Source organism: Melopsittacus undulatus, chromosome 1 (assembly GCF_012275295.1).
Source record: "Melopsittacus undulatus isolate bMelUnd1 chromosome 1, bMelUnd1.mat.Z, whole genome shotgun sequence".
In the NCBI taxonomy this organism is placed as follows: Eukaryota; Metazoa; Chordata; class Aves; order Psittaciformes; family Psittaculidae; genus Melopsittacus; species Melopsittacus undulatus.
The window spans coordinates 16,658,170-16,681,460 of record NC_047527.1 but is presented as its reverse complement, the minus strand read 5'-3'; the positions used below and the strand labels follow the sequence as shown (position 1 = coordinate 16,681,460).

At 32.8% G+C, this 23,291-nt stretch overlaps 1 protein-coding gene across 3 annotated transcripts in view; it reads right to left on the bottom strand.

Annotated features, from left to right (window-relative positions):
- CSMD3 (CUB and Sushi multiple domains 3) overlaps positions 1-23,291 on the bottom strand; it is a 604,683-nt gene that overhangs the window by 347,022 nt on the left and 234,370 nt on the right. The window contains exons 7-9 of one of the 3 annotated variants that reach the window (XM_005150930.4): positions 20,477-20,785; positions 10,049-10,126; positions 4,780-4,867 (exon numbers count right to left, since the gene is read on the bottom strand). In XM_005150930.4, the coding sequence (XP_005150987.2) occupies positions 4,780-4,867; positions 10,049-10,126; positions 20,477-20,785 (475 nt within the window). The remainder of the gene's footprint in view (positions 1-4,779; positions 4,868-10,048; positions 10,127-20,476; positions 20,786-23,291) is intronic. The other 2 variants (XM_005150931.4, XM_031050517.2) reach the window with 2 other exon arrangements.

Sequence of the window (23,291 nt, the reverse complement as noted above, 5' to 3'; positions counted from 1 at the left end):
GAGCACTGGAACAGGTTGCCCAGGGAGGTTGTGAAGTCTCCTACGTTGGAGGTATTCAAGACCTGCCTGGACAAGTTCCTGTGTGTTGTACTCTAGGTTACCCTGCTCTTGCAGGGGGGTTGGACTAGATGATCTTTTGAGGTCCCTTCCAACCCTTGGGATTCTGTGATTCTGTGATTAAAATAGCTACTAAATAAGACTGATAGTAAACAGAACAAGAATAAATTTAAGAGGGTTAGAAATCTTACATGTTTGCAAAGCAATGTTGTCAGCACAATAGAGCTTATGAAATCTGGGGAGTACCTGGGCTTTACAGAGACATAGATAATGAGGACTGAGACCATCAAAAATTATGTAGTCACCTGAACAGAAATCTCAGAAAAGGAGGATCTGATAGTGGTTAATAGCAATAGGAACTATTACAAAACCGGTTCCTGTTTTATAGAAGAAAAGAATGTTTTTGAAAGGAGAGAGAGAAGAGCTGCAGCCTCCATGAAAAACAGAGGAAGATATAAAAGTGAAAAACTGAGAAGAATAAAATGTAAACATAATGGAAAGGCACTTGCAAGGTAAAGCTGAAAAGCTTCTATCCAAGACTGAGGAAATAGAGCCACAAGGCAGATCAGACAGCTGGAGGAAATGTCAAATTTGAGAAATAGAAAGATGATCTATCATTACTGTTAAAATTCATTCTCAGCTAGTCCAGGGACTGTACAGTTAAGGAGATTCAAATGGTTGTGATTGGGAAGAACAACTTTCTCAAGCCTGGATTTTAACAGGAATCCACCTGTTGTAGAAGGTCACGTTGAGAAAATCTGAGCCCCTTTGATTATCCAAAGAATAAAAAAAAGGAGGACCTGAAAAAAAAACCCACATGGAAATCTATTTAATTGTAAGCATAAACACAGTGAAAGTGGAAAAATTACAAAATCAGTAACATACGGCACATGAATGAGAGGTAAAATGGCAGTTAGATAGGCAGATGATAAAACAGCATTTTAAGAAAAAAAAAGAGGAAGACACAGACATGAGTTCCTATGGCAGATAGATAAAAAGACAGTAATATAAGAAAATCAGACAAACACTTCCTTTCTGAAACATCAGAAAAAGGACTGAGACAAAAAATAAAATACTGCAAAATCCTACTGGTCTTGCAGTGTAATAATGGTATCCATAAGGGACAGTGTATTGACTATTGTGAGCTTGTCAAGAAAATGTTAAGAAACTAGGTCTCTCAGGAACTTAAAAGCCTAGTTCTAAACACTTTCAAACACTGAAAAGCATAATGTTTCACAGTTATCTAGTAGGAGAGATCTGTTTGTTGTTTCTGATGATTACTTTTGTTTTAAATTATTCAATGTGTTTTATACATACAAGAATTCAGTTCAAAATCTATTTTTCTCTTACAAAAAAAAAAAAAATTGGTAACTGAGTACAGGAGGGTAAAGTGTAACTTCCCTCCCCAGGTATAGTAGATGAATTGAATAGGATAAAGATTCAAAAAGAACATGAAGTTTACCAGGAAGTAATTATTAGCTCTGAGAAAAAATGAGAAAAGGCTTACATCTACATTCCTTAGACTAAGCTTTCTGTAGAGCACTTGGCCATGGTTTTGATGTGGGTCTGGTGTGAAGTGGTAACATAGCAGCCATTTCAGTAGGTTTGGGGATTTTTTCTTTCTGAAATGCCATTAGGTTTGCATTTTCAAGAAAAACAAACAAACATTGGTTATATTTCTATTAGAAAACAAAAAGTATGTGTAAATATTAAATAAGTTCTACAAATTTGAGAAAACAATTTAATCTTGTATCTTTGTGAAGTGTTCGTCATATGCGCCCAATTTCGGATCCCTCTTTAAGGAACACAAATTTAAAGCAGTAAGGAGTCTAAAATAAAATTACAGACACACTAAAGAATATAAAAGAGTTGTTTTAAAATGTTGAACTTCATATGAAGTTTATATAGAACAGCATTATTTTAACCATTGGCATATGTGCAGCAAAATAACTCATTTTAGATTATATTCCTCTATTATTTGATATAATTTTAAAATTAGAGATCAGGAATCAATTATGCAGGGAATCAAAACCTCAAGATAATCTGTAAATTATACTATTCTGCATTTGAACTTACATTGCTCTTATAAATTTTGTGATGAATAGATGGGACAGACTACAAAAAGGAAATAATGCCGTCTGGATTTTTTCACTGATGTACAGGGAATACATTTGAATTCATACACTGCACATCTATTCCATTTCTGTGAAATCAACTGAAAGGTCACATACACATTATAGAAAAAAATATTTTCCAAGATTCACATCTGTCTGCCGTATTAACCTATTTTGTCCACACCTGCAACCAAACAAGTTTGAGAGTACACCATTTTTTGCCATAGGAAAAAACCAACCAACCAAACAAACAAACAAACCAACCCACTATCAAAAATACCTAAACATCAGCTTAGTCTGTTCCTATCAAAGGGTTAATCTGATGGTACACTTTAAGGCTACTGTATAATAGATAAATAATCAGTAGAGCAACACATACATTATTTTCTCCATCTGCAGTGAAAGAATCTAAAGCCTTCAATACTATGCACAGTGAATGAAATTTTCTTAACCTAGCAACTTTCTGCACAGCACTGGTACATAACTATTCATGTGCAAGCTGCAGATAGAATCTACGGTAGTCTTTTTGAGACTCGGTAGGAGAGTTGAGCTATGCCACAACATCTGTCCCAAGTTAAGCGCATACATAGACACATTTCTGCAGATCAGTTGATACAGTACTTGGAAATATTACTGCAAAATGCTAGGATTCCAAGATAGAATGTTACAATATCTAAATTTTCAAAAGTTCTGGTCAAGAAGAATCCTTAACATATGCTGAACAAACTAAAGTGATGACAAAATTTCAGTTGCAGAGGAATTCCTGACACTCGAGATAATTGGTAATTCTGCTTACACAGTTCATAAAGCCTCACCATTTCCCACAAAGCTTGTACTGTCAGAGGCTTCTGTTCGACAAAGGAGCCAATTAACTGCAGACAAATGAAACATGTAATATTCTACTTCAAACTAGCCTCACATCTCACACTACAAATCATCAGAGTTTTGTTCAATTTTCAAGATGCTTTACTTGACATTCAGAGTCTAGGAGCTCAATGCATATCTGCAGAGAAGGGTATGTAATTCAGAGAAAATTTTAGGAAAATTAAGTGTGAAAGTTCCAGTCTATCAATGTAGTTACACTTCAAATTCATGATTCCGGAGAAAATAACTGTAAAGCAATTTACAATATAAAATGAAAGAATAAATTATCATTAGTTATACTGTAACTCAACTCATTGGGTATAGTAGGTTGTCTTTAATATAAACTTCATATGCTTACTTCTCTCAGTAGAATTTCTAAGACCACACTGGCATCTTTGTGGCTGTCCAACACTATTTACTGCCTTGTTGTCATCAAGTGTGATCTGAATCTCAACTTTAAATACCTAACTGGACTACACTACAGAGGTAGAGGGAAAGAGGCTTATTCATTTCGTATAGGCAGAACTTCAGGATGGAGGGGAAGGGATGCATTTGGTTCACAACAGAATTCTTCTCCAGGTATAATTCAGTTTGGCTATGCTTATTCCAGTATAAACAAAGAAAAAAGCCTCCAAAGCCCAGCAATTAAAAGGAGCAACAAGACCCCGTGAATTTTTTTTCTCTTCATGTACTACATCCTTTTTGCATTTACCACAGTGGCATTAATGCTAAAACTTGATTTAAATGTGGAAAAGATGTGTATTTTTAATGTATGTCAGGTAACATAAACTGTTGGAAATTCCAGCAGAATGAACACTATTACAACTAAAATTTTAAGCAACTTCTTGGGAAGGGAAGAAAGATTTCATTATGTCATATCTTTTTCACTACAGGAAAAGGTGGCAGGTATTAGTAAATGTTCCTGACTTTATTTCAATCTGCAAAGGCCTGTTATGCTCAAATAATTATCTAGCATCAGAAATGATTCAGAAACTCAGACAGACAAGAGATCAAATTTAACTCAAAACATTTTCAAGAAGTGATTATATATGTGTCTCTCTAGTCATACAATATATCAATCACTGCTGTTACTGACACCTGGAGTCATATGTTCACTAAGAAGAAGACATACATAGAACGTTTTGAAGCAGTATTGCAAACTTTTTTCCTTAAAAGATAAATTTGAGATAGATGAAAATGAAGAAGTATATATCTAAATTAATAGAAAAACAGTCTGCACTAAGAATGCTAAAATACTCTGAGGACTACTAGGGAAATGCATCTGCATGTATCAAACTTCTGGGTTCCTGAAAAAACACTATAGCAAATGAAATATTCCCTATTATATTCCAGTGAGTACTATAACAATATCTGAAACTGTGGGGTTTTATTTTCTTTTTTTGTTGCATTTTTTTAATTGTGCCTCACAAAAACTTCCAGTACCACACGTATGCTCAATATTTATAAAACTAATACAGTATATACATGAGAAAATCATTTTAACTTACCTTCTTCAATCCAGTTTTTGCTAGATTACTGGCAATATATGCTCTCCTCCAAATAGATATCATCTTTGCATATTAATTACATGCTATATTGCATTACGTAATTTATGTTGAATTACATTTCACTTTTTACTGAAAAGTTCAGTTTTGAAAGAGTAGCACAACAGCAATACATTTTAAAGTTACTTTTTCAAAGTGCAGTATTAGAGAAATTATACAATGTAGGGTTTATATTTTACCTAAAATCTGAGCCTATCCGTTTTCCATTTTCTGGTTCTCCAGGATCCGGACACAAATTGGACGCCTGCTTAATACCTCCCTCATTTACTGCAAAAAGACAAAAATAAAACACAGAAATAAACAACAAAAAAAAAGTTGAAATAATGCAGTTTTTTTTAGGAAATTAATAGTTAAGCAGTTAACAAATATGAAAAAAAAATCTATATTTTAGGTCCTTTAAAACAGATTTTCAATAGAATATAATCCATACATAAATTTCTTCTCCCTATAATAAGAAAAGCATGTATTTTCTGGTTAGTTTCTTTGGCGGTTTGGGTTTTTGTTTTTGTTTGTTTGTTTGTTTTGGCTTTGGTTTTCAATAGTTTTTTCTATAAGTTGGACACATAAGCTATTTTGTTTGCCTGTATTATTAAACCCATATGGAAAAGTTTTTACTATTCCTTCACAAACATTAACATTTAAAGAAATGTTCCTTAAGTTTAGGTCTGTAAGATTTTATTCTGAACATAATCTAACAAATGTAATTTTCACTAAGAGCTGACCTTTTCTCCTTGAATTATAATAAAACTTGAATGCATAGTCTCATGCTGAGAGAACTGTCCTTAACCAGTATTGAAAATGCAGATATCTGAATGGAAAGCCTAAATGCCAGTTTGATTTGCATACATTTATCTTACAATAAACTAAAATGGATCTTCAGAGAGAAACTTCTTGTGAACCTTTCTGTGTGTTTTTCCAGAAATTTTTATGTACCGATCTAGCCCTCAGCATATTCAACCAACTCTTCACTTTTTTTTTCATGCATTATATATGTTCCTGTAATTTTTATAGCTTGCAAAGGTATGTCTTGCAAAAATAATTTCAGACCAAAATAATTCTTTCAACTTTGCATTTCATTCTTTACTTTCACTGAATGACTAGGGAGCAGTTTCCCCCCCCCCCCCAAAAAAAAAAAAAAGAAACCAACACATTAGCAAAGGAGATTGCTCTGCTATCACTTGGTAAATTGGCACAATAGAAGAGGTGGGTTTTTTTAATACAAGTTGAGATGAAACCAAGTGATTTACACTCTGCAGAAAGAGACTTCCACTTTTATTTATCTTTATTTCTGAGGAACTAGACCAATGGAGTTTAACTTTCCATTAAAGAAAAGGTTTGCATATAATTAGGCTAATCACATTATATTGAAAAGTGAATCTACGCAAATAAACCTAGTTTCTAACTATACTTCATGAAATTTCATCTTTTAATGAAGGACAATAATATTCCGAGTACTTTGGGGTTTTCCCATACTTGAAATTTGTCTTATTACACTCATTGAAAGGGAACAATTGATATGATAAACCTGAGGAAGCCAAAAGACAAATGAAAATGTTGCAGGTGGTTAAAATAAAAACCCCTCACTGCTCAAAAAGCTATCAAACTCAGCCCTTGTCAACTGGAACCACGGCATTTATCCTTCACTGCCCCAAATACCAATGTCCAAAGTTATTTTAATAGCATACCAAGGCATTCTCTGTTCATCTCAATCTCTATGCTATTTTGGACCAGGAGTGCTTTTCCTTAGAACCTATTCATGTTACCTGGTTTCAGTCTTGCTCCCTCAATACCTGGGAGGTGGGATGAAAGCATATTGACTATAGAAAGTTCCTGCTAGTGCTGCAGTAAACACATATATCAGGCTGGGAAAGTTGGGGCTGTTCAGCCTAGAGAAGAGAAGGCTGCGCAGAGACCTCATAGCAGCCTTCCAGTATCTGAAGGGAGACCTATAAGGATACTGGAGAGGGACGCTTCATTAGGGACTGTAGTGATAGGACAAGTGGGAATGGGTTCAGACTTAAAGAGGGGAAGTCAGGTTAGATATAAGGAAGCAGTTCTTTACTGTGAGGGTGGTGAGGCACTGGAAAGGTTGCCCAAAGAAGCAGCAAATGCTCCATCCCTGGCTATGTTCAAGGCCAGGTTGGATGGAGTCTTGGGTGACATGGTTTAGTGTGTGATATCCCTGCCCAAGGCAGGGGAGCTGAAACTAGGTGGTCTTTAAGTCTTTTCCATCCTTAATCATTTCATAATTCTATGATCAGAAAAGTGCAGTTCCATAAACTGCATTTCATAAGGCCATCTAGTAGGTATTTCTTGGATGAACATTTAAAATTAACTCTTTGAAATATCAGGGTACTTTTCTACAATTCCAAAGATTATATCCAGACATGACAAATTCAGAATCATCTTAAGTAGCCTGTATATAGAAAAGACTACGCAACACAGGAAGGCAAAAGAAGTATACTTGAGAATAAGCAGGGAAAAAGACACAGGCTCAGTTTTGTGACAGTCTGATACATTTTCTGACATTAAATATATGTTAAAACTATAGCTGGGAAATAACTCATGATGCCTGGTAATAAAATCAAAAAAATTAAAATAAAATAGTGACGTTTTGGGACTGTATCACAGAACAGTGCACACAGAAGTAATTCTTTACTATGAAAAAATAAAAATGTTATTTAAACAGAACTATGTCTATTTACTGCAATTTATGTTTTAGTATTTCAAAATAGAATTTTAGTTTTGTACACTATATTTCCCCATGCAAAGGTAATAGAGTGAATATTCATATAAAAAAGAGTGTTATACTGGATTTCAAAGTATGAGATATATACTCCAGTATCTACCCAAAAATGGAAATGTGATAATCCTATTGGGTTTATGACATCTTCTGTATCAAGTTCCATTCTTAAAAATACTCTATGAAATGGATTTTTAAATTATAAATTAAGAAATTATTAATAATCATATACAAAATAAAAAGGCTTATGTTAAAGGAAATCATTAAAATAAATACAGCAACAAAATTAAAATAAGACATACACCACAGTGAACATTCAGAAGAAAATGTTGTAAGTAAAAGTCATTAAACTGATTTCTGATTTGGTCCCAAACCAGAAATCCATTTGAACACAAACTTCACTCCATTCTGATTTCTATTAAGTACTTAATGAAAAATACATGCACATTTTTTAACTGATGTTACTTTCCTAGACATAATGCTTGATCTTTCAGTCTACTGAAATACAGCTTTGTGTAGTTTCCTAAATATCTATCTGCATTTGTATGGTTTACACCCCAGATAATCATATGACAACATGCAAGGAACAGGTTCCCTTTAGTAAATTAAAGGCTCCTCTAGAAAAAGCATTAATTATGTTCCCCAGTGTAGTTTTGTTTTTTTTTTATCCTAACACTTGAGAAATTACATTGTTGCACACTTGTTTCATCACACGTTGTGTCATCACATCAAATATTGCCATTCTGACTTTACTATGTGCAATTTCCCATGCATTAGTATTGAATGTTATATACCCTAATCATTGAAAACAAGTAATGGGAAAAGTAAAGGAAAACACATACATCTGAGAAATGTTACATTATAATTTTTTAAGACATTCCTAATATAAAGCCTAATGTAAAATAGGTATTCACTTGTCCTTATTTCCACTAACAGTTGAATGATGTCATTGTAATGCAAGTACAGATAATCTGAAACCACGCTGGGAATTTTATCTGAAGTCAACAGCTAGATACAGAGGCTTTTCATGAAATACTTTCTCAATTTCATCAGCTACCAGAGTGACTAGCTAACCAAAGTCTAGTTAGATTACAATATAAAATCTTAGACGTCTGTTTATGACCAGATTACAACATTAAAGGTATAAATTCTTAAGGTTTTTGCCTTCAATTATTATTGAATCATATAAGTAATCTGCTCTTCATAAACAGCAAAACAAGATACAGATGTTCTCATCTTTACATAGAATATCATAATGTGAAATTGTACAAAGATTAAAAAAAAAAATATTGATAAATGTCATCACTGATGTCATAACGAGCACCTTTAGGTATCACAAGTGTCCAGTAATTCACCTTAAATCTACAGTTATTACTATTCATATGGTGGAATGCTTGACAATTTGTGCAAAATAAATCTTTAGATAAATATTCTGTTTTATCAGCCATTGTACTACTCTCATCTGTTACTATTAAATTGGAGATAGACCATCAGTGACCTCAGTGTAATTATCTTACTGCTATTTCTTTCTGTATGAGCATTCTAGCTTCCAGTCACGCAATATGTGTAAAAATATTACTTGGTTTTAAGTATAATGTTACAAAGTTTTCAAATAAACCAGAAATGCATTATGGAACTATTTAGGTAATGCAAATTACAGAAAAGGTGAATATGGCAATATGCTATATTATAAAAACTGAACAGAAGTGTGTTTTGCTTTATTTTTCTGACTTGTCAAGTGTTAAAGGGTATTGCTGTTTGAGACACCTCTTTATAAAAAAAACACACCTCTTATATTGGCAATTTAAAATCTAAAACTGAAAAAAAAAAAAAAGCATTAAGAGTTATGACAATATGCCCTTCTAAGTTCTGGGAACTGAATTTTCCACTGACATTTTAAACAAAAATTAGTACAAATATGTCCAACCTAAGGAGCTTTGAAAGCAAGTCCTTTCTCTCCTGTGAAGAATAATGAAATGTAATTTGAGCACACATAGGCTAAACATTTAGTCCATCTTAATTTTAACCAATTACTCATAAATATTTAAAATGTGGCTCTAATCCAAAAAAGAAACTCTATAAAAATGGCACATTCTTTCGAAGAAGATATCCTCTTTAATATATTCAGAGTCAAACCTGTTCATTTTATGTTAGAAAGTTGCCTGACTCCTCCTTATGAGTTAATCAGGAATTGGTCCTCTAAGATGCCAAGCGCTTTCAAGTTTCTATTTTCTGTAATTGAAGTCGAAGGCACTAAGCATCTCCAGAATTTTTAAACCTAGAGCTTGTTAATCAGTTCAAAATGTCAAAGTTAATGAAGGAAAAAAAAAATCAGAAAATTGACTTGTGTCTTTTTCAAAAGCTGTGGTTGAACATTTACAAATAAAGGTAGGCTTTGGTTTGTATAGCCTTTTGCTGCTAGTACTAATTTTCAATCTCACGTTCACAGCTAAGATTTCAGCAGGCACCTGGAGCCTGAATATTTATTTGCAAATACTGCAAATTAAGTGTGAAATGCCAGATTTATAGAAAGCCTGCTTTTAGAGTAGAACCATATTTAAGAATTCACCATGCAGATTGGAGAGTTTTAAGTTAGTTATATCATTAGAAATATATAAACAATTTTGAAAACACACAAACAACACAGACAGCACAAACTTCACTCTTGCACTAGAAAAAAAGTAACAAAAAAGGAGTACACTCACAGATAGAAAACTTGTTGCTGTTGTCTTTCCCTGGAAACAATTTAAATCCTCTAGATTTAAAATCTATGGCCTTTTTCACTAGTCAAAAAAAAAAACAACAAAAAAAAAAACAAAACATTTATCAGGCAATACATTCTAAAATATTTCATTTCATTTGACAAATTTTATCACGGATGTACATACCAATTAGAGTACCAACTATCTAACAAGTTCACAGTGTGGACCTTTTGCAGAAAGCAAAAAGAAGCATTGAGAGCAATTTGTAAGCTTAACAAAAGAAGTAAAACTTGTAACATCATTTTTTTCTCCTGCATGAACAAGTTTAAAAAAAAAATAAAAAATAAATAAAGAGGCCAAAAGTGTTTGTTTTCATGCGTTACTTGGCTGTGTTCCACATTTTTGGAACCTGAAAAATGTAAAGAATCATACATGTGTCTGCTGTAAAACTGCTGAATGGCTGACTCTTATCTGGTGTGCTTTCTGTGTAAAGAAACAGTAGTGTTTATGCCTCACCTATAAAAAAATATTAAAAATAAAAATCCTACAGAACACTATCATATCTTTCAACTAAAAAGTGAGCAACCTTTTAAAAATAGGTACTATAACTTTTTTTTAAAGAAGCTGATTTTCTGAGAAATTTATATCTATTATTCTTTTCAGTGACAGAGAATTTAAAAGGAAGAGTCATCCACTACATGCTATTGAAAGCACAATGAAATCCAATATATATGCTCAGATCTTCATTTCCTAAGCACCCAAGAAATACAGGACATACATTAACTCACATACATTCTGAGAAGGTTTAATCAGCTGTGGAAATGCCAACATATTTCTTGCCAATATATTTTGCTTGTTACTTAAGATTTTAAAATCTACATTAAATTCAGTATTACATTAGGGGAAAAGACAAAATAGGGGCAACAAATGAAAAAAAAAGCAATATTCTAGCAGACGAAAAAATCATTCTAAGAATAACACATTCTCAAGATCTACAGGTTTATCTCCCAATTCTGAAGGTACATCCATTAATTTTCAATTCTAACTTAGCTATGTTCTTAGTATTAATATGGAAGAATAATTTTATCCATGAAATACTGACATTTTATTATCTGTGTTTAGATCACATAAGCAAAACAGAAATATTTTGATAATAGGAAATATATTGCATTATTAAATTAAGCATACCAGACTAATTTTCTGGTTTAACTACAGAGATTTAGATACAAAAAATAAAATACAGTATACTGTTCTGCTGTTGGTTCTGCAGGTGGTCCTCTTTCTAGCTTGAAAATCATATTTGAAAAGTGTGATATGAAAGGTAGTTGGCTCCCACTTCACTCCTAAGCCCACAGCTGAACTATTTCTGTAAAAGTCTTTATGATATCTTTATGGCTTTATGATAAAGGCAGTTAATCCAGTCAAACAGCAAACCATGTGGCCTTAATTTATTTTGGAAAGAAAATTACTAATGGAAAGAACAAACTCAAAACTTCCAGATATCAAAAGGCAACAGAGGATAAAGGAAAAACAGCAGAAAAAAAAAAAAAAAAAGCTTTTTCTTTCAGTCATTAAAGTATGTGCATTTTTTCTCAATTATATTTTTCCAGTGAGCAGTGAACCATACATAACTATGTAAATTTTAATTTTAAGTACATTATTCTTAAGAGACTTTTTAGATTAGATGCATTTAAAATCTATACAGAAGATGTCTTGTGTCGGCTACAAGCAAATAATGGTGATGAAGACAGTGAAGATTAAAAGAACTACTTTTCAGGGAATTAATACAAGAAGATAGACAGTATATGATCACAGGTTTTTTCAGCACCTGTTAACTTGTTGTATAAAAATCAATTAATAATCAATTAAACCCTTACATGAGACATAAATACCAACACAGCAAAATACTACTGATCTTTTATATAATTAAAATTAATCATTATCACACACGAGAGCTGAACAAGATTCAGAAGAAAACAGCATACAACTAAGAAATACAATTTATAGGATCAGTACGGGATGTGATAATAAATATTTTTACACTTCTGATGGAAGAGACATACTTTCTTCTAAATGCATAAAGGCTTTTTATCTCAACCATTAAACTATCAAATGTAAATTTCCTTGTGTATCGTTATAATGTAACCTATAAATGCTGCTAACGGTTCTGGGAAATATTTGCAGAAGCACAACACATCTGTTGCCACAGAATAATATTTTTTATCTTTTTTTTAACCCTTAATACCAGAAATCACCCCCAGTCTCCATTAATAGTATTGCATAAACAATTCTATCCTTTGTGGAAGTCCTGGACACAAAAACTGTACCTTCACACAGCACGGCTATATTGGAATAGCAGTAATGCCCTCTTGTCAATTGTGTGAGATTTCTAAGATGCTATTTTGATATAAATATGAATGTAGGAGTATAGCTATAAGCTTCTTTTGGCCTTCTCTGTGCATCATTATAAAATAACTCCTACTGAATCACAAGATAGACCTAGCTACTCTTCCAACCACTAAGTAAAATGGGAATGAGCTTGAATACATGATCTTAGGTGCTGGGATGCATTTAAATACATTAGGGAGAGGTTTGTCCTTTATTTTCAGAAATCATCATAACAACATATTAAAGAATGGAGACTGGTTTGGGTTCTTTGTTTCTTTTCATCCTCAAAAAACACAGTTTATGAACACAAGAAAGAGAGCTCACAAGATCTAAGTTTGAATGAAAATAGTTACAAGAGTGTCTTGTTGAACACATGTAAGACAAAGATTTTTGTAACTATTTGCATCACTTTGTCAAGGCTATTAAATACCACTGAGAAAGCAAGCAACTCAAGATCTCTAAAGAATCCTTACACTACAAGAGAAGAATTTTACTTTCAGCTGGGGTTTTGTATGTTGATTTATTGAGTGGTAGTTTCTGAATACACTGTGAAGCACTAGAAATAGAAATGTCCTTGGTCCAAACATGCCATCGCTAAACTATGTGTCAGGCTCATATGCATGCACATACATAAAAATAGCCCCACCAAAAATGGCATACCCAGGACACAATAAATACATTCTTTAATTCTCTAAAAACTAGGCATTGTTTTGCACATGCCAATGTAGAAAGCAGTGAGGAGAAGAGTAGCAGTTATAGCATACACACGACAGTTAAGTAGTGAAACTGGGTATCACTCTTCAGAAGTCTCAGAGGACAGATTAATGTCAGCAAACAGTGCAGTTACACACATTATGCTAGTCCCCAAATTAAAATAGACACTTTAAGGTCTCAACTCATCTGGCTTAGATTTCTGCTTTTTCACAAAATAAGTTTAAACTTTGATATGCCCATTTCTCTCAAGATAAATAGTTAAGATATGATAAATTTCAAGATGGGAAATCTGCTTCTAAAATATTGCAGCATCAAGCTATATAGCCAAGCAAGGGATATCTTTCTAAACACTGGCATCCCAAAAATTCATGTCTTTGTTTTAGTTATGCAACAGCATTTATGTAAAGAAATTGTCCAGCTTGTCTTATCTGCATTTTATAAACTACTAAACCAAGTATAGAATGTATTTAAAATGCTGATGACTAAACCACCACATTTCTACACAGAACAGGCACTCAAGTCATGTTTCTACCAGTAACTATACGGAGTATTAAATATGGAATCTTGGGCCTTTTCTGACCTTATAAACTTCTTTCCTTGGGTATAGCTCAAAGTAGTTCAAACACTGAAAAAGCCCTTCCCATCTCCTGAATCTTTCTTATATTCCCTACAACTCAGCTAATGTAAATGGAGAAAAATATCATAATGTTAATGCCATTATTTAGAGATTTTGCATACAGCTGTCCTTAAATAACATCTTCAGGAATACAGTATCATGTGAAAAAAGGCAGTAGATTGCTTATCTGACTGTACCTAAATGTGTACAGATTTTACCTGCAGCAGCTCCAATTTCTAATGACAGAAACAGGAGTCCTATATAGTCTGGACTTTTGACATTTGGTGCTCATGTGCAGATACCAAAGAAATCATGAATGATACTTCCAGTTCATCTTGGGCTTAAGTCTAATTCATTGCATTTCCCCTAAGAGTTATCTACATGCACAGCACAGCCACAGCCTGAATACACTGAACTTACTACACATGTACAGGTCTATTCCATCCTTCTTTATGTGTACTTTATGTTCATTATGCATGTGATGCAAGTATTTATCCAAAATTTCCAGACTCAGACAACACAAGTACTAGATATCCAGATATTTTAGGGTTAACCACTTGAAGAGATTACACAAATGGGGTAGTGGTGCTGAGGAAGATACAGCAACCCATTTAGCACCTAAGGCTCTTAAGGGTACAGAAATTTACATTAAAAACTTCTAAACCTAGCCATTACCCAAATAAACTTTACTGTGATCCTACACATTGACTGATGCAACACTATCTTCTACAACCTTGGTGCACCTTGAAAATTGGTGTGAGAGGAGATGAATTTTCATCATTTTTGTAGTAAAGCATGAACCGCGCAGCTTATTTCTTAAATATGAAGAACCATTTAGAAGATGAATAATCAAGACTATAAAGTAGTGAACCATCCAATTTTCATGTTATTTTATTTTTTACTTTTTTATATGACCTGATCCACCTTTCCCTTTCACTATTCACCTCTCCCTTGTCCCTTCCTCTAAAGTGCCCTAGCCAAAGCAGATTGTGTAGAAGACTTAAGATTACTGCAGCCACTGCATTACTGCCCTGAATTACTGTACTGTATTACTAATTACTCCACTAGCATACAGCATTAATACAACACATGGTAAATACTTGTTTCTTGATCCTACACTGTTTTAAACATTATGTGGTGGACAATAAATAGCAAGACAAAAAAAGTGAAAAATACTTAGTGTCTCCTTGCTAAAAGTAGAGATGTTTAAACAAAGTTACTGCTCATTATGATAGATTACAGAGATAAAATTAGACTTTTTATTTTCAGGTATCGTAGTTTTGCTGGCAAGTTCTATTTTAGTGTTACCCCACAGTCTAAAAGTCTATTCAGAATGGAAAAAAATGGAAATGAGAATGAATGCAAAATTCTCTCCATAAAATTAAATGCTCTGATAGCTCAATGAACATAATTTATACTTCAATGAAACATGCCATAGGCATATGATTCTAACCTAACGTGTGAATTTCACCTTTATATTAAAATTTAATATATTATGATTTTATTTTAATATGTTGCATTTCCATTTTAATTGTGAAACTTTTCAGGTTAATTTTTTATCCATAGATAAAAACCTATGACAGTTTTCAGTGAACAGTATAAGCTATGTATAATTTAATATGAAGTTGAAAATTTCTTACTGAGTTCTTAGCTCAGATAAAAAAGCATTGGTGAGACACATAAGGGAAGTTTAAGTGCTACTGTGCTATGTAATTACAAAAAAAAAGTATGTGTAAAGGTCCTACTTTACATTATTTTCAATAAAATTATTAAAAATATTTTACTTCCTTAGGTCAGTCCCAATTCACACAACAAACATTTTTAACAGCTCTTCAGAAAACCTCTCCTTCCCTGCTCCTCCTTTCCTCTTCCTGTTTCTAAGTGAAACTCAAAAAAAAAAATATATATATATATATTTTCTAACAAATCCTTAAAACATGTACATTGAATTATTCCAAGGCAGTGCTTGATCCATCACTGAGTTTCTCTTAAATCCATTTGTTTTTGAAAGTTTCATAAGCATCTGATTTAATTAATCATAACAGATCTTAAAAGTATTCAAAGAAATCTTCTTGCCTCCTACCATCATAAGTTCTCCTGTAATATACAGCAAGAAGAAATACTGGTTCAGTGTGGAGCACCCAGTAACTATGCATAATGTAGGGGTTTTTTTCTCTGATTTTTCCTGGTTAATACTATGATACTACATAAAGTCAGATCAAAAAGCATACTGTAAGTTGTGATAGGTAAGTCACAGATAAGTGTTCTTAAAGAATAAAAGAGAAAGTGTAGGAAAATAATAAAGGCTTTATAAGAATGTAATAAAAAAAATAGAGCTGAAACAGAGAGAAAAAGGGAATGGACTATCCTTAAAACGAAGTATGCTTTGAAAACGAATCTCAAGTAAAATAATCAAAACCTGTATCTATACATTAATTCTAGAACCAAGTAGATATGGTTAAAAATTCACAAATGCTTAGTGACATTTTTGCTTTTTCAAACGAGAACAGAAGTTCAGAGTAGTGAAATGTGTTGGACCCTAGACTTGTCTTCAAAATAAATGGGATATAAAACCCTAAGGAAAGCAGTGAGTTACTTTTGGAACCGCTAAATGATGACTAGTGTCATCCATTAGGATTTCATTGTATTATTTGAGTTTGAGTTTGCTAAGCAATTTTTTTTCTCCATCCTTGATATCTCTGTTTCAGACTGATATTTCAATATTTTAATTAAGAACTATGAACTGTACTGTTAGTCTTGTTACATCACTGTATTCATTTGTATCTATTACTGAGATCTTACTTCAGAAATTTGGGGGGAGTATCGTTTTAGAATGCAGGACTCCTTAATGACATAGTAAAATCAATGACATAAAAAAAAAAAATCTTTTCTTCTATGTGAGTTTCTTGGTACATATAGGATTTTTTTTTTCCTTTTGTGACTATCTTGGTGCACATAGGTTTTTTTTTCCTCTTTGTGATTTTCTTGGTGCAGGTAGTTATATACCTGCCAATACTGTAAACAGTTTTTGCAAACATTCAAAATGTTGGGAAAAAAGGTCAATAGTTTATTTCTTAATTTTGCATGTAAAAAAGTAAACCACTTCAATTGCCTGCACTGGTTATGATTGCTGAATAAAAGGATATAGCCAAACTTTATGGCTCATACTTGAAAAAGGAAAAAGAATGCCTTCTGTAAATTGTTTATACTGAGTTTTTCTTACGTAATATGAGTTAATCCTTATTTATTATTTCTGGGGCAGAAGTGCAGGTTCACTACAATGAAGAACATAAGTCCAGTAATTTGATAGGAGATTCTTGAGTTTCAATCCACTTCCTTTCCCCACCTACTTCCGAATAAAGGAACAGGATACACTTTTTGAGTGCTTGGTTTCATTAGAACTCAGGACCTAAAAGATGCTGTTTCTCTTCCAGATATCATATCTAAATATGTTTTTCATTAGGCTATCAAGCTTCATCTTGAAAGTAAGCTTTTAACCCTTGATCCACTCTCTTCTTCTACCAGAAGGCTTCATCATTACAAGAACTCTTCTGGTTCTTCCTCCTAACATATTTATTTATATACTATAAACTCATTTGCCCTTACCTAAATTCTCAAGATACTAGTGTTCACTTCCTGAAACATTTATCCTTTCATCCCATCTTACATTTCCTTTTGTAAGATTAAATGATCAGAACAATGTAAAACCATTACAGTTCTTATATTCATATGTTTCACTCTGAATTCTTTTGATGGAAGAACTATACTCATGTACAGTATTCCTCACGAGATCTTACTACGGCCTTATAAAATGATGCTTGCACTTCCCTAACTCTAAGGGAAGTATTTCACCAAATGTATCTAGGTTCCTTTTTCCTCTCATAAATAGTCATAACACCTTCAGCTAGCCTTTGACACAACTTGCAATTATTGTTGAAGTCCAGATAGTAAGTGGGGTAGATTAACTTCATCTAGCAGTTTCATTTTAGCCAGATAGAAACCTCTAGTTCTCACATCTCTTTCACACATATATTTCAAAAAAATACCAGTTTAGGAAACAAAACAGTATTGTTAGTGTTTACTCATTCTGAAAGATCTTATTCACGGAATAATGCTATGGAAGCCAAAAGTACTATTCTGTAGTTACTGTTTTGCATCAGTGCTAATGTATCATAAACCAGCACAATTCTGATCTCACTATCAACATGTTGAAAAAAGCCTACAGTGAAGACTAAATGGACAGTACATTTTGACCATTTTAAATATACACATATATAATATAGTAAGCTTCAGTAAATTATACTTGGTATATTAAATTTGGTCTTTTCAAGTATTCATTTGTGTAGATTTGGCAGCATAATTCTTAAATTATGATCAAGAGCGCAAGAAAAAATATATTTCCAAAGTAAAAACTAATCTTTATATACGTGTATATATATTTTTTAAACAGTGAAAGAATTAAAAAAGGAATTTTCATAAACTTCTTTGGTAGCTCTTATATATAGTTCCATAGTAATTTAATATGCAGGGCAAGACAACTAGTTTTTATACTTTTGTGTATATTTAATTGTCAAAGAGGCTAAAATACTTCAACAAAACACAGAAAACTCCACAGAAACACCTAGAGAATATCTTCCCATAATGGAAATTTCTTAGTCAGTTAATAATAGTTTCACATTCACAAACATTTATTCAAAATATATCTGTGCCATTGTAATGAGGAATATTTTATAGAAGACCATTTCAGGTTATTTAATGAGGGTCATTTGTTATGTTTTCATGGCTATTATATTATCAAGTATTGTTGATAGCCAAGCAAAAATAGTAATTTTTTTTATTCAGTATATGAATAGCCACTTTAGTAATATGCTTAAGTATACTGTTCAGTGTATATGATACTTAATACAAAAAGTTTCAATGATTTTCTATAAAGAATTCTAGCAAAATCAAGACTTTAAATGTGGCATGAGAGAATAATGTGCACACAGGACTAGGCATGGGCTTTCTTCTCCAGTACAAGACTGATTTAATCTGTATATGGGATGTGGCACCTTTTATTATCTGTGGTACTACTTTAATACGTGACAAATAAGCACCATAATATTATTTTAGAAGTATCTTAGTCTCTTTTTCCTATTTTTTTTTCCCATAATGGAAGCTTTATTATGTTAAACGACGCAGTTCAGAAGTATATGCCTTACCTATATCCTACATTAAAGGATACATCAGAGAAAAGGACAGTCACAAAATAGAGGAGAGGTCATTGTAGTGTGAATGATTACAAACAGGAGATGGAAGAAACTGTATGTATATCAAAATTACTGTCAATTTTAATTGCCAAATTAGTATGCTGTCACGTATTAAAATTAGACGAGAATACAGGCCCTCAGATACTCCCTTGACCAAAGATCTTCCAAAGTGAATGTTGAGCCACAAACTCAGTAAAAACCAAACTATTAATTTTTAACAGTTGATAACCATAAAAAAATACTGGACTAAAATTAATACAAATGAAACATAAAGAGTTGTTCAATTATATGTTTCATATATAAACCAAATTCGAAGCTTGTTTTTCAGTTATTCTACTTTAATTACGTATTTTAAAATTCTGCAGAACTGCAGCTCTAGGTTTTTTTCAGTAAGTGTTAGTAAATGAAGCTAAAGTATTTTTCAAGTAAGTTTCACTAGGTAACTATCTAACCCAGCTGTCTTTACAAAATATCAACCATATGAGTCTTCTACAAACTGCTAATGCTATAAAAGATGTTCCTCTTCATTTGTGTTTAGAAATTCTTCATGCACAATAGATTAACATGAAACAATGGAGTAGCACACAATAAGTTAAAAATACATAATAAGTAGTATTCAACATTAGCCTGCAAAATCAAACTGCTCCTTCCCTGAACTTGCGTATGTGTAAAAACTTACCACTTGCAAATTGCTTCTGAATGTCTATGTCAGTTAAATGAAGACATTCTAGCATTGCTGTTTCTCAGTCTCATGAATCTTACCTTTTAATATTTTCCTTTTAATACAATAAATAATAATTTGTTTATACTCCAAATGTTGGTCACTCTCAGTATTTTAGCATGTGGATTAAAATCACCTGAATACAGAAACACATCAAATTTTTAGCTTTACTACTTTAATACTTACAATTGAATTCCCTAGTTTTCTAAACTTTGTTTCATTCACTGATTCCATGTGTGATTGATGGAATAAAAATATACAGATGTTTTAAAAAGCCAAAATTTTTCTTACGGTTTAAGGGAGATGACTACAACTGCATCACTGATTAATTTAGAGTAAAGCAGCCATTTACAAAACACATCTTTTAGACCATAACTGATTATGACTAAACACATATGCAGAATAGATTAATATTGTAATCTCTATTTTCCAAACTTTTATCAGATCTAATTTACACTGAGCTTGACAGTAAAATATATATATTAAGTGGCATCAAAAGAAAATTCCTTATCTTTCCCTTTTGACTTTTTATAAATCAAATGAATTCAAATTACTATGACAATATTATTATTAATTTCATTTTTCCATCTGGCTGCCCATTAAAACTCAATTTTAAGCGGATTTAAGCCCTTTCCCATTTGGTTGAATTACATTTCGTGAATGGATACCTGACCTTTCACTTTTTTGTTTATACAAATACTTTTCCATAACTACATGGGCACAAGTAAAATAATATCCAATACCTCTATGTGTAACAACTGCAAGTTCTTTAGTTCTTTCTATCTGCTCAGCATTTCTTGGTCGTCTTCTTGTGCTTTGTAAATTTGCTTGATGAAGGAAGAGTGCTTCTTTGGAAGTGGCCGACTCTGGAACTGATTTTCTTATATTCATAGCTTGCACTTGCTGTTCTTCAGAAGGTTGTCTATAGATGGTCACTGCACTGGATACAGCAACATCAGCAGATGTGCTAGCAACAGTAATAGCACCAGTAGTGGCGGCAAAACGCTCCTCTAACTCACCAGTGGAGGCAGTTTTGATCAAAGTGGAAGAACCTGTGGGACACACAGTAGCACTGGATGCTAACTTTTTCTTTAGAATTTTGTTTTCCTGATCAACCTAAGAGATCATACTTCCCTCTGTTTAACACAGTAATGACAACTGACATGAAAAGAAGAAAGTCAATATGCTTTATTTAAAAAATTGAAGTAATCAGAAATTCTTTAATGCTAGTGAACATCTTGCAATTATAGTGATATTGCACAATCAGTTTTAAATGCCCTTAATAACTTCATAGAATAAACTCTTGTACCAGTCAGTGTGACAGCACATAATTTCCACCCCTGAAAATTCAGTCCTGAAACCAACATGGATAGAGTAAAATATACACCTATATCATTAAAAGGGACATGTAAAAAAGTGAAAACCACCCTATCAAGCAGTGAAACAGCAGCATTATATAGTAACCTAGGTAGCAGGCTAAGCTTCCATACACCAACTGCTAATAGGGCTGACAAATATGTTCATACATTTGATTCTCTTAATCAAAGCTTCATAGGGCTCTAAAAGCTCATTTAGACTTGATACAAGGATAAGGGTGCATGGATAGTAAAATGTACATGTATAAACAAAACATCTAAGCATAATTCTATAAAACTGGATAAAAGCTGTAATTCTCTTTTCGTTCTGATTCCTGCAATAGGCCATATTAAGTTACTCAAAAAACCCACTCACAGGATGTTTGAAGAGTTAAAAACATTCCTGACTTGTCTAGTAACTCAAACGTATAACCCATCTGGAAATTTTTAAGATTTATTAACTTTTTCATCTTTCCCTATTTCCCCAATTTGGCTACAAATGTTTGCAACCCAAGCCTCTCACCTGTGAGCCTTTAGAATATGTAACACAGTAGCAATGCCATCTTGACTTGAATGAATAAATGACTGGGCAATACATAATAAAAATCATAATAAATTAGCATAAACAAAATTAATATGGCATGAACTGATCTATGTTATACTAGTATTTTAAAAATATGGGACAGTTATTCCATAATAATGATTATGGGGCTCTTGAACAGTCATTCTAACAATAATATTCCACACTTTTTACTGACCTCTCATACAGACTTTGAGATTTGTCCTTTTAAGAGTAGTGGGTGATGACAGGACAGAAACAAGAGTTTTTGCACTGCTAGAAGAACTTATACACTAGAAAATGGAAGTACGACTCCCAGAGGAACTGAGTAGAATATACCACCTTTCATACACAAGGTATCTCAAATCCCTTGACAGAATTACCAAGTGTTCTGTATAAATAAACAAAACAGATCCTAATGCCAAAAATAGCCTTGCTAATAAAGTCTCTTTTGTTTACTGCAGATATTTTAGGATGAAAATATTTCTTTTTGCAATACTACTAAAAAAAATACTACCGTAACAGAATACTTAAACATTATGCAGACAACTAATAAGGCTGTTGTGGGTACATATTATTTTTGCTATCGTACATTTCATGTCTTAATACCTGTTCTGCACTACAGCACCTCTAAATCATACACTGGTGGTTCCCCCTACAAAATTAAATGCACTTAGAACTACCAGTAAGATTCCAGTTTTATGCATCAGAGACTGAACCAAAACCTGCTTACTGTCCTATGATGAGAGTACTATAAGTAACTAAAATAGACCTAGACATGTTTCAGCCTTTATTTCAGAATAAAAGAAAAAAATTGCCACAACAGTGAATAATATCGAAAGACAGGGTTAGTTGTGATTCAGGATACAATAAAGTTTGAAAGACTGTTATTAAGATTAAAACAGACAATAAAAGTGCATAGTCTAGAGATATTCTGGAACAAGATAATGCTGATTAAAACAAAGAAAATTTATTGCATGTTACATAACCACTACTATTGACACGAGATCTGTGTGGACACTTTTTTACCATGCAAGCAAGTATACAAGAACAGGCAGTCCCTTGCTCCCAGTATCAAGCTCAAAGCGAAACTAAATTCAGAATCTCAGTCAAATGGCGTGTTATACCCTACTGCTTTAAAGAGGCACAGCACTTTAATTGAAAGCAATTTAGGAGGAAGTTCATCTCAAAGGACAAAGGCAAGGAACACTATGCTTTCTTAAAGCTTCAAAGCCTATACATTGAAAACAACTGTACAACTTTGATACACAGGCAACTTTCAAGCAAAACACCTGACTTGTTAGGCTTCCATATACACTTACACCACAGAAAAATGACCATGCAGGTCAGTTAAAGGTAAACAGTGTGGTGCGATTTGCATGGAAGATTTTAAGACAAAATTAAGGTTATGGATAAACAATCTGGTAAGTATCACTTACTGCATAGAACACATACATTCATGTTTGCCTAAATATCATTTGTAATCTGTAAAAGCATGAACTTTGGTGTCTTAGTATTCTATGAAAACTGGCTTAGATCAATTGAAACACCTATGTTGTACGGGCAATGTAACATACTCTTAAATTCAGCTACCTCCAGTCAAATGTGATATTTCAATTTTTCAAAGAGACTATTTTAAAAATT